We start from the raw sequence: 14379 nt of genomic DNA, 5'->3' as shown, positions 1-14379 counted from the left end.
CAGCACTTTAAAAGGCTCCATACCGGAGTGGAGATAGAACTGCTCTGGGAAACTTATCAAATCAGATCTTGAAACATCAACCGCCAATTAAATAGTCTGAACATTTAAGAGTTATCTTGAGGGCAAAGAAAAAAAGCAAACCACTAACTCCAGCTGAAAGAGCTCCATCTGTGGAAGTAGCAATGGTCACAGTCACTCAAATTTCATCCACGTTCTGACTATTTTAAGTGGCTGTAGGAGCAAATCAGAGCTTCAGAACTGCAGGGCAAGCAGATAGCACCTAGATAAAGCATAAAGAACACCTAGTATTTCAAGACAGGAAACCTGAAACAGGCACAAATATCAGGAGGATCAGCTGAAGCCTGCATCTCCCCAGACGAGTTACTAAGCAGATGGAAAATTAGCTAAGCAGGTATATCTGCAACAAGACAGGGAATTTAATAGCGATCATAGTCAAAAGAAGATTTCAACAGTGACACAACTGTAAGAAGAGAGCTCCGAGTTAAACTGTACTTACAGGAAACGCAGCTTCTAATTTTATAAATATTTCTAGTGATACTTCAACTAAAGAAACTACACAAGGAACAGAGACACGGGTTGCATGTCAAGATATCCAAGCACAGCATCCTCCTGGCATAGGACAAACTCTTGAAGAATATTCAAACTTTGCTGGGCAGCAGTCCCATAAAAGCACCAGCTCGCCTTCCCTCCTCGCAGAGCAAACACCAGCACAGCTGGCTTCCCCCTAGCAAAGGCTGGGGCTTCACAGGTTTGGTCCTACCCCAGAGGAAAGCAGTGCTGGGAAATCAAGGCAGAATCTGCATTCACCTGGTTCACATTCATCTCTCCACCAGTTCTGAGCAGAGCAGGTCATAAACTCACATTTAATCATCTGCTTCGCACAGACAGCTGGTGGCAGAGAATTACACAGGCAGCTCCAGAGGTCTCAAGGTTTAGGCATGGGGGTCTGCACTCTTTCACCAGCAATAACCATTTTAAGCAGCAAGAAATCCCCCGCACAGCTCACATTTGGTCTGGAAAGAATTTGGTCTCCACAAAGTAAATCTGCACATATAAGCAATACAGTTTTTCATGTTCTACTGGCTTAAAAGAAGAGGACCCTCCATTGCTGGCCAGCAACAATCTGTTCGGCAGCTTCACGCTGAGCAAGTTCACTGGGCACAGAAAGCCCAGCACCTGCGTCAGCTTTGTGCTGGATACAAACTGCAACTACCGCACAACCGATTTAGTAAGAAGGGGGAAAGAAAAAAAGGAAAGAAAAAACCACCAGCTATAAAGGTATGTCCAGAGTAATGCACATCCATTAGACGCCACACACCATCAAGGCAAAGATCTGCATCCAATGCTGAAAATAAGCCCAAGGTGCAGAGCCCTGCTTTTTATAAACTCCTCTCACTAGCAACTCAAGAAAGCAGCAGCGCTCACAGCTCCAGCCGTAGCACCGCTTAAGCTCTAGTCTTTAAATACTACCAGATAAACTTTAATAGAACATCTAGCATATCTAACAGAGCAAAGGACTTCTCCCCAGGTAAAACAAAGCATCAAGCTCACGTAAAGCTCATGGGTCAGCTTCTCAGTGAGAGTAAAGCAGGGACACGGTTAGCCCTACACAGATTTACCATAGCTGAGAATACTAATGTGATTATCCAATATTACCAACATAATTATAGGGCCCTCGCTTAGTGTCACTGCTGCGATATCTAGGCCATGACAAGACAGATTTAGATTTACAGGCTCCACCCTCTCCTGAGCACTTCTTAAATAGGCAGGACGTCATAGTTAATGTTAGCATGGCAGTCATGGCCACGAGTGCCTGAATTGTGCAAAATAACGCAACCAGAAACGTCACCCGACACAGAACATTCGAAGCATGGTCTTTACCTCTCCTAATTTTAGGAGAGCAAGACTGGCTGGCTAGGGACTGTTGCGGGTTTTTTGAGATGAATGTTTAGCTCATTAACGATAAGGCTCACAACTGCAAACAGCCACAAAATACTTACATAGTCACAGGCATTTTCACTGCACTGATGACGTGGGAAAAGCTTAACTGCCACTTCCTCGCTTCTCTGGGTTTTATTTTGATAGGTCTGATTTAAAGCTATTTAGCTTCATTTCTTTGCATTTTTCAGGACACTGCCTCGTTACAGATCTTTTAAGAGTCACTCCCCTGCCCTGGACAATACCCCTTCAACTCCCAGCCAGTTCTACACAGAAAGTCAAAAAAAGGCAGCAGCTGTAAATCATAATATAGCAGAGAAAGGAGGGGGGGGAAAAAGGCAGGGAGGGGGCGTTGGGGGGGGGGGGAAGGTGGGTAAGGAAAGGAAATTAATCTCTGCCATGCAGCAGCATATTAGAAGCCCAAAATAATCAGCGGGCAAGAATCATCCTGTGCATTAGCTCCACACTCCCATTTGAAAAGCTCTAGTCCAAGTGCAGCAATAGCTTGTCACACTACCCATCCTCCGAGAACTGTCAGAACACAGCCTGGATACCTTAATTTAGGGGTATTAAAGTCTCCCAGTATTTGTGACAGCAATTTCATAACAAATCGCAGCTCACTAAAGGCTACGGAACTGTACTGGCCTTCACAGCAGGAAGCACGTTTAGGTATTCACGTGGGTAGATTTGCCAGGCATGTGCTCCGATTTACAGTCCTGTACATCCACTCAATTCCTCCCTGACAGGCAGACTTGGCAACCCAAAGCTGATGGAGCAGTGTTTTATTACTATGCAGCAAGACACACTGCCTCCAAGAAGATTACTTGGCAAAGCAGACTCAGTCCCTCTCTACTGTGACAATTTTAGTCCTTGAACTTCCACTCTAAGACTGGAAGGGGGGAGGGGAAATTAAATTAATGGGTCCTGAATAACTCACAGCTTAAAAAAACAATTTTTAAAAAAGTATCATTTGTTTTGTTACCAGTCAGCCCTCTAAAAAGCACATTTCAGCTGCTATTATTCCAAGCAGCTGCTAATAGCATCCGAGACCTTGTTCATCTCCAAGTGAAATCAGCAATGGCATAAACATGCTGTGGAGCATGACTGGTTTTGAGTGAACATGACTGGAACTGCAAAGCCAGCAAGAAGCTGCAGCAACTGCACGCAGCTGAAAAGCTTCACTGGAAAGGCAAGGAAGCAGTGAATCACATCAACAGAAGAGGAGAGAAAAAATAAAACTCGTTGAGCGGAGAACAGGTTGTAGCTGGAGGTGCAGAGGAAGGAGAAAGCACTACTAAGCCGGCCAGGGCTGGGACTGGTTTTTAACTGGACTTGCATGCAAAGGCCAGCCCAAGCGGGCTTACTGGAGACCTTAAGTGCTATGGTAACAGCAAACTCCATTTGGGAAGCAATTATGCAAAGATCCAAAGACAGCTCATGGCAACAGACAAGTTAGACATTTAGGAATTTTGATTACTATGGCAGCACCCAGACATCCCTACTGAGCAAAGCAGCATGAAAAACACAAGAGAAACCCCCAAGACATACATTTTAGGAAAAGCCTGAGCTAACATGACACTGTAAGAGCTTCACAACGGTCTGTGGAGGTTTGTTTCAAACAAGCTGCTTCTGCTTAAACCCAGGAATCCACATTTCAAACTTTTCAGGTCTCCAATAGCTACAGGTATATACTCTTGAGCCACAAAACTACCATCTCACTGAGTGAGAGAAAACATGACTTAAGGACTACATAATATTCCTCCAGAAGAGTATATGCTAATCAAACCCTGAAGACAGCAATGAACTTTTCAACTCCTCAGTACATGCCAAGCCTGGACAGAGGTATCTACCAGGCAGCTCTCAGGGAATTCAAATCACTAGGTACAGTCAGGAGCACACAGCGTTCATCATTCAGCATAGGGGGAAAAAAAATTAAAATTTTAAAAGATTTAAAAATCCACCCTACATGAAGCAGGGCTTTCAGTTTTTCCACAAATATACGGGTGAGGAAGGGCAGAGATATGAATAAGCATATGCCTGTCTGTTCAGTTGTCAGATGTCCAGAAACAGGAGAGGGTTGCAGGGATTGTCCAGAATCTGCAGTCTTCTGACAGTTACTCACAAGCCCCATAATTATTAGGGGATTTAATTCATCAGCTCAAATGAACTTACATAATTGCTTGAGAATCCCAACATATATATATATCAATATATGCATTTCTAGTCTGCTCAGTAGCAGAAAAAGCTTCAAAGGTACAACGTAAGTGCTTCTTAGGCTGTTAAGTTTAAAACAAAAGCAAAAGGTAGAAAATTACCATCTGTCCCGCTCCAAAAATAGCATCATTTTCATTTTTAAAAAATCCAGTATGCGTGCCGGGATTAAACATTCTGCTGAATGCTGTGTGAGCAAGGTTGGTTGTGTGTTTCCTGTGGTCTCTGAATAGCAGCAGATCTTTAGAAGATACCGCGTGTTAATTATCATGTCATAATCAGCTGTAAGGTTACAGCTGCTTGCACCTAGCCATGTGTCTTTCTGAACATGCCTCCTAGAGCAGCAGCACACCAGCGTATTTTGGTACCAAACGCAATTGCTGAGCCTCAGCAGGCACAAGCAAGAGCAGCCAGGCATCTCCCAGGAGTACGGACACAGGCTTTGTTCTGCGTTTCCGTTACGTGACACAGGGCCCTAGTCCATGATAAAAGTTCCTCGATACTATGGTGACATGAATGTTAATGACACTGTGGTTAAAACACCAGACAAGGAGTTACATTTGCATTTACTACAAGGCTTCGTCACTGCCTTCCTATGTAGCCCTTATCAAACCGCTGCATCTTCATGCGCTTCAGATTCTCATTTGTAAAATAATTTGAAAAGTCTTTCTTCCACCATATGTTTGTCTACTTTGCAGAGAGGGGAAGGGGAAAAAAACCACACACAGAAACACAACTTGTGTGACACCTAATACACAGGGGTCGTTATGTTTGCTGAAAAGCGGAGAGAGCACAACAGTTCCAACTACAACTGGTAACTGGGTATAGAAACAAAAGAGAAAACTCATAGTCACATATTCAAGTACAGCTTCTAACTCAAAAGCAACAGGTAAATGCCAAAAAAAAAGGCTCTGACTTTGAGCAGAATTTTTCTTGCCAGAAATATGCACTCAAGGCACCCCAGGACAGACCCAAGCCTGCACTGCTCCCTTCTCTTTCCCCTTGCCATACTGTCCCTCCTTCGTCCTTTGCCACCCCACAATCCACACATCAGTGCTCTGCAATGCTTTTTTTAATTATTTCCTTACAAACACAACCAATTTAAAAACAACACATAAGTACCAGCAAGCTCTCACCAGTTGACAACCAGGGCTGGCTTCTTGTGTCATCTTACATGCACTGACATGTGAAAGGGCTGTAACGAGCACGCAGCCACCAAAGAGCTTGTGTCACAACACACTCAACTTTGCAAGCAGCGCTTGCTGAAATTCCCAGGGAATACTCCATGCACATCAGCTAGCGCCCATGTCACCTGCTCCCCAGCAGAATTAGGAGCATCCTGCTGACACTACCTGCACAGCAAGGGTGAAATAAGACACAGAGACCTCACATGAGTTTAGCAAGTACTTCTCAAGTGTTCAGGTTGCCTAACAGAACATCTGCAGAGCTCTAGTCAAAGTAACAGGGATCCTATGAAGAGAGAACCCTTCCACCCCAGCCACCGGCCCAGCCTTATCTCTGCTTATCTCCTGCCCTTACCCCAGCTCTCGCCCCAAAGAGACATGGCACTGCCTCTTCCCTCCAGCCAACGTCTCCTGCCTGTTTGTGCGGAATCCCAGAGGGTTGGTTATTCCTTGTTAGTCATCTACTCTCTACACACCACGCATATGCCTGCCTCACGAGCAGTGCTACAATACCTGGGTAAAAAAGGCAGGTATGTCAGCACACGAGCACAAACATGCGCACAGGTGCTTCCACAGATCCTCCTCCTCCTAACTTAAAGGGTATTTTAAGTATTTCACCGCATCTTTCATGTCACTAACCATTTGCATATCCCCTGGTATTAGACGCTTCTTGCCAAAGGTCACAAAGAGTTATTAGACCAGAGCCCAAGGGTCAACAGCAACCACAAACATCTTCATGTCAACACAGGGCAGTCATAAGGCAAGGATTTCCTATCGATCCAGCTCACTCCTCCAAAGCAAGCAGCTAAATGCTGGAAAGAAGGTCTTTATTTCTGAAGCACTTCCCAAGTCAGAAGCAATTAATCCTTCAGAGGCTCATGACAGGTAACTAAAGTATCACTGACTTAGCAGGTAGGTCACGCAGAGAAAGCACATAAAGCAATAGGTCTGCACTTCCAGGCTCCTCTCACGTCAGCACTGATTATTTGTGTTCATTTTAGGTATTTTTAAATGCTTTGAAAGTCATGAGTTTTATAAGACTCTCACTCCCCCAACTTCTGAATAGCTTCCATGTATAATCCAGAATAGCAGTTAAGTCACAAAAACAGGCACATCACATCAAACCAAGGGTTCCTCTTGCTTGCTATGGTGCTTTGAATAGAAACTGATGCTCAAGGAAAGCCCACGTGAACCAGGCCACATCGTGCTTTGCATGGAGCATTCTGCACTTCCCTAAGTGACAAGCTCCGAGTTTATTTTACTGCTGCCATTAGAGTTGTGCAGCAAAAGCACACGCCAATCTTGCAAGCAGCATTTAGCTTACAGAAGTAAAGGAGATACAAGCTAAGATGTCATCTGAATAACAGCTGTGCTTTTAGATAGTAAAATGCATGGTCTTCTGAAGCTATCACCCTCAAGAACAGCGCACCAGATTCCTTTCTAAGTTTACACGGGCACATTTTGGGGTCACCTCCCTACTACAGCCCTACAGACACCACATAGGAAGTAAAACCAGCATGTTCCTAACAAATCTACCCGTCCCATCACAGCACCAGCTAGCTTCCAGCTCAACTGCGAGGTGGATGTACCTGCACGCAAAGTCTCTGCTTGGGGAACTCAGCTGCTGATGGCTTTTTTTATTTTTAATCTATGAGATCACTCGTCACTGGTACATAATTTGTTTCTGCAAAATCATGAAGCAAACCAGATGCTCTGAGCATCTTGTTCCAAAAAAAGTCTTTAATCCAATCCTGCGACACATGGCCCGAGGTCCTGATGTCACCGTGGGCTCTGCCACAGAGCAAGCGTAAATTTATGCCCAAATCACATGTGTGCCAAGAGCATGCCCATTTAAAACACACAGAGGCAGCATTTGAGAGAAAACACAGACTGCAATTAAAGCACTCAATCTGGAAGGCCAGGGATCAATTCCTGACTTGGCCACACATACTCTGCATTGCTTCACCTTCATATCTCAGTATGTTATTTCCCAGCAGCCCTAAAAGGAACCGCAGGACATTTTCATAGACTGTGCCAGGGCTCAGATACTCTGGCAACAGGGTAGTGCAACCTCCTCACGTTAGAGGAGCTGCAGTGGCTCTCTTCTGCTTTCATTCTACTGCATCATACTGTAGGCAGCTAACAATAACCTTCATTTCATTTAGTGGCAATTCCTGGACCTCCTACAAAAGCAGAAAAGGAAATTTTCCATAATGATAAAAAGCCACAAATGAGAGAAAATTACCTTGCAACTGTGTTTCTCTTAAGTCTATCCGAATCTTTTCCTTCTGCTTGTAAATCACCGTCAGTATTGATCCTACATCCAAAAAGGTACAGCAGCCAGTATCTAATTTAAGGAGGTATGTTTCCAATACAATACCACCACAAGGACATCCTGCGCTTCCCCCCAAAGCAAGAAAGAAGGCATCGTTTTCCTCGGAAGCTTATTTATTCAGCTACTTCTCATTATCAAAAAAGAGCTCCTCTGTAAACCAAGTTTGCTTATGGCATGTTTCTCCTCAGAGACTTCCTGCCTCCTTGTACATGTGAAACACGAGTAAACACTTATTAGTACAAATGAAAGCAAATTGGTTGTGACTTTCCAGAAGAGCAGCAGCAAGTCCTGCATCCAGGAAGCTACTATTCCAATGGGCACAGCCTCAGGCTGTCCAAATCACTATTTTCACTGAAAAAAAAAAAAAAAAGTCACCTTCAAAGGAAGCAGCTTCCAGTCTCAATGCAAGTGTGCAGCACCTAGTCAGTTCTGGCCTCTTATTAGCGGTGATTAATGCAGGTGGGTGAGCTTGGAAGGTAGCAAGTGCTAAACCCGAAGTGGATTCCAGCTTGTCTTCAGCACATTTATAACTTACCACCTGCTCTCTTCAACCTCTGACAAGCTGCTGTACAATGGGGAGAAGGCCCACAGCACAGAAAAAAACATTATGGCAGCACATGTTCTCCTTAGATGCAAGATGTCATTGCTGGTGTTGCAACCAGAGGTTAGTAACCTGTTCATATGTAACTACTAGAACGCTTCTTCAACACTCGAGCTGGATAAACCCTGTATTTTCCCCAGCCAGAATCCCAAAATTAAGCTCTCTTATACCAAGTAATTGACAACAGCTACATAAGGCTGTTGCGGGACCGCTTGAATTAGGACCTATTTTGTTTTAACATGGAAGGCTCCTTCCAGGGAAGATGACTGCAGAAAACTCGCTCTCCCATGACTGCACAGGGCTAACAGTGCCATTAAATACGCTTTTAGCTAATGTAACTGTTACGTAAGAAACCAGCCACCCCCATGTACAATCCCAGGCCCATTCTCTGACATGCTGATAAAGCTTACAAGTGAGGCTAGATGATGCAAGCCTCTGGGCTATACAACTTACAGAGTTAAATCCTCTAACACCTTCTTTTCCTTCCTGATTACATCCAGGGACGCGGCGCACACTCTGCCCCAGCAAAATCTGTGCTGTTAAAAGCACCAAAGCACTTGGGATACCTTGACATTTACCAAACAACTCACTTGGGATTCTTCACCAGTTTGCCTGGCTTGTGCACTCAAAAAAAAAAACCCCAGACTACCAAAACACAGAGGAGCCAACAGCCTACTTAGCAGTGCAGAACACAGCATACATGCCCTGCCTCACAAGGTACACAGGAGGGGGGGGGGGAATAAAAAAATCACATGTCCCATTCCAAGAGGAGAAATAGTTTAATTCCTAATCCAAATGTCACTGGTCAGATGATTAGCAGCTGGTACTTGGCAGAAGCTAGAAGGCAATAACCGACAAAACACACTTCAAAGCGACATCTTGAACCCAACTGGAACTGGGTTGAAGATCACGTACATCTGCAAAATTTACCTCAAATAGGGTTTGGTTTAAACTGAAGTTATTTCAGAAGAAGTTCATGTGTAATTTTAGGGACTTTGGGTTACAGTGCTGCACACTCCAGGAAAAGGAAGCGCTGAGGGTAAGCCAGGCAGGGGTCAGCATTAGCCCAAGTACACATTCAGGCAGCTCAGGGGACCCAGTTCCCCCGCTGGGCACAGGCTGGGCATTCACAGCCTTACCAAGCTCTTCAGACACACGTCGGCCCGCAGGTCCGCTAGAGCAAGTCATCATGAAACCTTCCCACAAAATCAGTCTTTTTAAAACAGAGTAACAACTATGGCTGGCAAACTGAAGCTGATTTTGCATTGGTTTGTAGTGTCTACCATTAAATGCTTTGAAATTCACATTAGCTAGCAGCACACACAGGGGCATGTATCTGGAAAAAAAATCCGTTAAATATCTGACAATTATTAAACCTGAATCCCCTAACTTCCACATTTTAAGGGGAAAAGACTACAACTACCACCTTCAGAAAAGTATTCCTAATTGAAAAAGTGACTTTCCACCAAAGAAACACAGCATCTTTTGCTAGAAGTAGACCAAGACAAACGAATTCCTAGCTCAAACACGCATCCCATCAACACTTGGATCAATTCAGCACTCTTACAATATCGCAGGTACCCAGAGAAACACAAAACACAGCCCCCTGAGAAGGTGACACTGGGGCAACCCCCACCCTCTTTGTTTTAGCTCAGAGTAGTACCTGTGACTTGTGTTACTTCGCCACACATGCACATCCCAGAAACTCCTTAGCAAATTCCTGATTTATGGCAACATCCTTCTAAATGTTTCTGCTACTCTGGTCCTCATCAGAGAGGCACCGTCCTCCTCAAGGCTCCAGTGCAGGGTTCTGTCGTGGTTTTCATTCCCTACACACCGGCAGGAACCAAAAGCACCATCCAGTTTGATCACAGTTTTGGTTTCTTTTCATAAACAAAAGAGGAAGATAGTAGCCTGACTCATCCAGACACTCAAATGCCTCCTGGGCATTCACCTCAGCTCCTCGAAACACCAATCACCCTAAAGTCAATAACAACACCCCCCAGCCCATACCGGAGCACTAGGATGATGATGCTGATGCTGACTCTAACCCTGGCCTCACAGAACTCCAAGGCCAGCAGTGCTGACCTCCCACAGCTGTTAGTCCTCATACAAACTTGGAGGGGAATTTTTTCAAGAGATTATTCATGCTATTGTACGGATTAGTGCAAGATGACTACAAAGACTCAACTAAGAACCATGTTTGTAAAAAAAAAAAAAAAAAATACCGATTCACCAGCATTATAACACCAAGACAACCAACCACTCAAGTTCCTTCTAGATTATTCCCATCTACTTCCTTCCAGAAGGAAGGAACGTTCCTCCCTGCCCAGGAAAGCAAGTATCCAGACACCTATTTTTAAGGGGGTGGGGGGTGTACCTAACTGCAGCAGATATTCTGGGGGATCTACGCAAGAGACTGTAAGCACGTGGAGACATCAGCCATCTGGCACACTTCGCAGTGCCTGCATTCAGGATTCCTGGTTCCCATCCTGGGCCAGGGAGCAGTCATCTTCAGCAGGGTTGCTCAGCAGAATTGAGGGTGACCAGTGACAGCTTTGACAGATAGAGGTAAATCCCCAGGCTTTAATTCCAGAAATTCTGGTTCAACCAGTTCCCCAGGCTCACAACTCGAGTCTCCCCCCACACCATCCATCACCATTCCAGAGACTCTTTCTTTCAAGCCACTTTTACATCTCATTTATTTTCTAGGCTTCACACGCTGCACCAAAACACAGGCTTTTCCTCTCCCTTCTAAAGCAATGGGGATGAGAGACATTTCTTTTCCAGACAGGATATCCCTCCTCCTCCTCCAAAGTGCTTCACAGGGGACTTTCCCTTTTAGCAGAAATGCCCAAGACTTCACAAGATGCCTTTTCAACACTGCTGAACCACCAAAATTCACTGCAGATGCAAAAAAGTTCTCCAGCCGAGGATTCAGATGTCAGTAATGCCGGAACCGAGTTGCCAGAGAGCTCCCCAGGTCTCCAGCTGAGTCCGTGAAAACAGGCTGTTTACCAGCACCTGGGGAGCACACGCAGCTACACCGAAAGGCCAGAAGTACGCAATGCTGCAGCACTCCTGACCCACGCTGACTCCCCAGATGACCTACCTTCCCTATAAAGGAAACTGCATTTTCACCCCTCTGTTCCCACCAAAAGGCAACAGCCTGCAAACCCACGAGCCAGCTCGCTCTTGTCCCCTTGGAGACTTAGCTCACCACACAGCAGGATTTCTGACTCCCCACACCAGCAGCCCAACTGGGAGGAAGCCACCTGCATAGCACATTTCACCAGAACTTCCATAGCCTTATCGCGTGGTCAGGAAGAGAACACAGCAACCTATTTCACAGACCTGCCGCACCTGTGCCCACAGATCTGAGTTGTAGCCAACCCTAGGCTATGCTCCATCCCAGAGGCCAGCCAAGAAACCAGGAGTCACAGGGAAAAGCCCTCAGAAGTAGCAGCTCCTCCAGGACTGCAAGGTATGGAGCAGAGGCACTTCTCCGCACAATCCGCACTACCACCTTGCTCCTTTGGTGGCTGCAGCTTAGGCCGGCCGAGCAGGAGACAGCCCAGTGACACACAGGCTCACTTTCCGGCACTGTCAGCACCAGAGCAGAACCTGCCAACAGATTATTCATCTGCAAAAAAAAAAAAATGTTTTCCCATGCTACCAGGATAAGGCCAACCAACATTAAAAAAAAAAAAAAAAACAAAAAACCACACAGACTGACGGCTTCTCAGGTTTAGTTCACATAGCTCCTAAGCTTTGAGGGCCAAAAGGGCTTTGGAAATATCAACCAAGGCAAACCTATACTACTAATTTCAAGTCAGGTTAAAAAAAAATAAAATTGCTATAGTTACTAGTTGAAGGACCGGTGGTTTTGGTGCTCCTCTCAGCACAGCACACAGCAGAACGTATCAGAAACCATGTTTGAAAGATGGTCACAGACCCGTTTTCTTGTACACTGTGGTGACTTGAAAAACCTCAACACACACAGCGTACACAGAGTCCCTTTTCCATTTTAGGGTTCTTTCTGTAAAAGCCAACACAGGTCCTCCCACTCAGCTCTCATACAGCAGCTGCCCTCTCCTTCGCAATTACAAGATCAAAACAAAACACTGTTTTGACTGAAATCGCAAAGGATGCTGTGCAGGAGACAGACCAGGAGCAGGTCTAAGGAGGCCAACATCTCCCTGAAGGTCGAGGCTAAGGTTACCAGCCAGAGCCATTCATAAGGTTCCTTATAGCCCTAACAAATTAAATGTAAAATGATAGTTAAAGCAGCCGCACTGGTTAGAATTGAAAAAAATACCACCAGCAGCTTGCTGCTCTGCAAGGACTGTATGCATATAGAGTTCTATAACCCCTGCTGTTCAATTTTAGTTCTTTAATGGTTTTATTTTGAAAAAGAAAAAAAATTTAATTGGGATTACTGCTTCCCCTGCAGAAACCCCACACAAACAGAAATCCCTCGTCCCTGATCACAGCTAGCTCTACTCAGCCTATGTGCATGATATATCTATAAGGAATTTACTCCAGTGTTTCATTCCCCTCTGCTTAAGGTAGAAAAGGAGGCAACCAGCTGAAGAAAGTTAAGAGTAAAGACCACTTCTTTCTTTATTTACAGCACCTTGTTCTGCACCAAAACATCTGACAATTTTGGTGGGGGTGGTTGTTTGTTTGTTTGTTTTTTTAAAGTCCCAGCTTCGGGAAGGTGGGAAACAACTCCTTGAAACCCTCTCGCTTCCTAAAGCGTTAAAAAAAAAAACCAACACCCCAAACAAACCACACACCAAAAGCAAACCAAGCGCAGCAAACCCACAGCGGGTTTACACGCGGGAAGAGCTGCCGTGTCAGACGCCACCGGCTCGCCAGCCTGTCAAGGACAATGACAAGTTGGGGGGGCCGGGGGTAGAGGGGGGGCGGCGTGCCCGGGAAAGGCCGGAGACTCCCTCCGCCAGCGCTGCGAGGGGAAGGGGCTGGGAAGAGCCGCGAAGGCTCCGCAGAAGCCGCGGGGCCCTTACCTTCCGCCAACACCTCGTCCACCGTCACCTGGTGGCGACCGATGCTGAACACCCGGCCGATGTACCCGCTGCCCGCGCCGCCGCCGCTGCCGCCGCCGCTGGTGCCCGAGCCGGGGCCGGAGCCGCCCTGCTCCCGCCGCGAGTCGAAAAACTTCTTCATGGCTCCGGGGGCGGCCGCCGGGCGCTGGCCGTGGGGGCGACGCCGCGCCCGCGGGCCCGAGCCCCCCGCCTCGCTGCGCCCGCAGCCGGCCGAGGCCGCCGAGGGGGCCCCGGGGCCGCTCGCCGCGCGGGGCCGGGCGGAGCAGGCGCGCTGTGCTCCGGGGGATTCACACCTGCAAAACCACAGGGGGATAACGGGGGGGAGAGAGGCGTTACCCCGCCGCACGGCCCGGGGCCGCCGCAGCCCCCTCAGGGGAGCCCCGACCGACAGGGCCCCCCGCCCGGTACCTCTCTGCGGGCGGGGGGTGCCTCCATGCACCCCGCAGCCGTGCCCAGGGCCGGCCCAGCCGCAGCCCCGCCGGCTAGGTTACGGCGGGGGCCGCCTGCCGGTAGGGCCCGGGGCCCGCATCGCCGCTCGGCGGAGCTCCCGGCGGCCACCAGAGCACCGTCAGGGACCGACCCCGCCGCCGCCGCCCCCCGCCGGCCCCATCCGACCAGGAAATGGGCTGTCACAGGAAGTCCCGGCTGCCGGCCATAGCGCCGCCCCCGCCAGCCCCAGGGCCCGGCCCCGCCGCCACACGGGCCCTCCCGCCGCCGGCGGAGCCCCCCGGGAGCGCAGCCGTCACCCCACGCCCCGCAGCGCGGCGGAGGGGCGAACGCCCTTCGGCATAGGGGGGGGGCGGGAGGCGGAATGGCGGCCCCGGCCCTGCCGCGCGGCACCCTGGGAGCGGTAGTTCCCGCGCAGCGAGCGGGCGCGGCGGCGGCGCGGCGGGGACTACAACTCCCGGCATGCAGCGCGGCCCCGCCGCGGGGCGAGGGGGCGCGGGCGGGGGGCGCCGCTTCGGCGGGGCCGTGAGGGGAGACCCTCCGGGCAGAGGCTTCCCAGCGGCGCGGCCGGCG

The 14379-nt window shown here is 48.0% G+C and overlaps 1 protein-coding gene across 27 annotated transcripts in view; it reads right to left on the bottom strand.

The window, feature by feature from the left end:
- Positions 1-14172, bottom strand: part of AAK1 (AP2 associated kinase 1) — an 85520-nt gene extending 71348 nt beyond the window's left edge. For 11 of the 27 annotated variants that reach the window (XM_056362921.1, XM_056362925.1, XM_056362926.1 and 8 more), the window contains exons 1-2: positions 13768-14172; positions 13321-13652 (exon numbers count right to left, since the gene is read on the bottom strand). In XM_056362921.1, coding sequence (XP_056218896.1) covers positions 13321-13480 — 160 coding nt within the window. In that variant the 5' untranslated portion in view covers positions 13481-13652; positions 13768-14172. The remainder of the gene's footprint in view (positions 1-13320; positions 13653-13767) is intronic. The other 16 variants (XM_056362936.1, XM_056362935.1, XM_056362934.1 and 13 more) reach the window with 3 other exon arrangements.
- Between the last annotated feature and the right edge of the window lie 207 nt (positions 14173-14379).

This window comes from Falco biarmicus, chromosome 18, assembly GCF_023638135.1.
Source record: "Falco biarmicus isolate bFalBia1 chromosome 18, bFalBia1.pri, whole genome shotgun sequence".
Taxonomy (NCBI): Eukaryota; Metazoa; Chordata; class Aves; order Falconiformes; family Falconidae; genus Falco; species Falco biarmicus.
The sequence above is the reverse complement of the archived record's forward strand: the minus strand, read 5'-3'. Positions and strand labels throughout refer to the sequence as shown.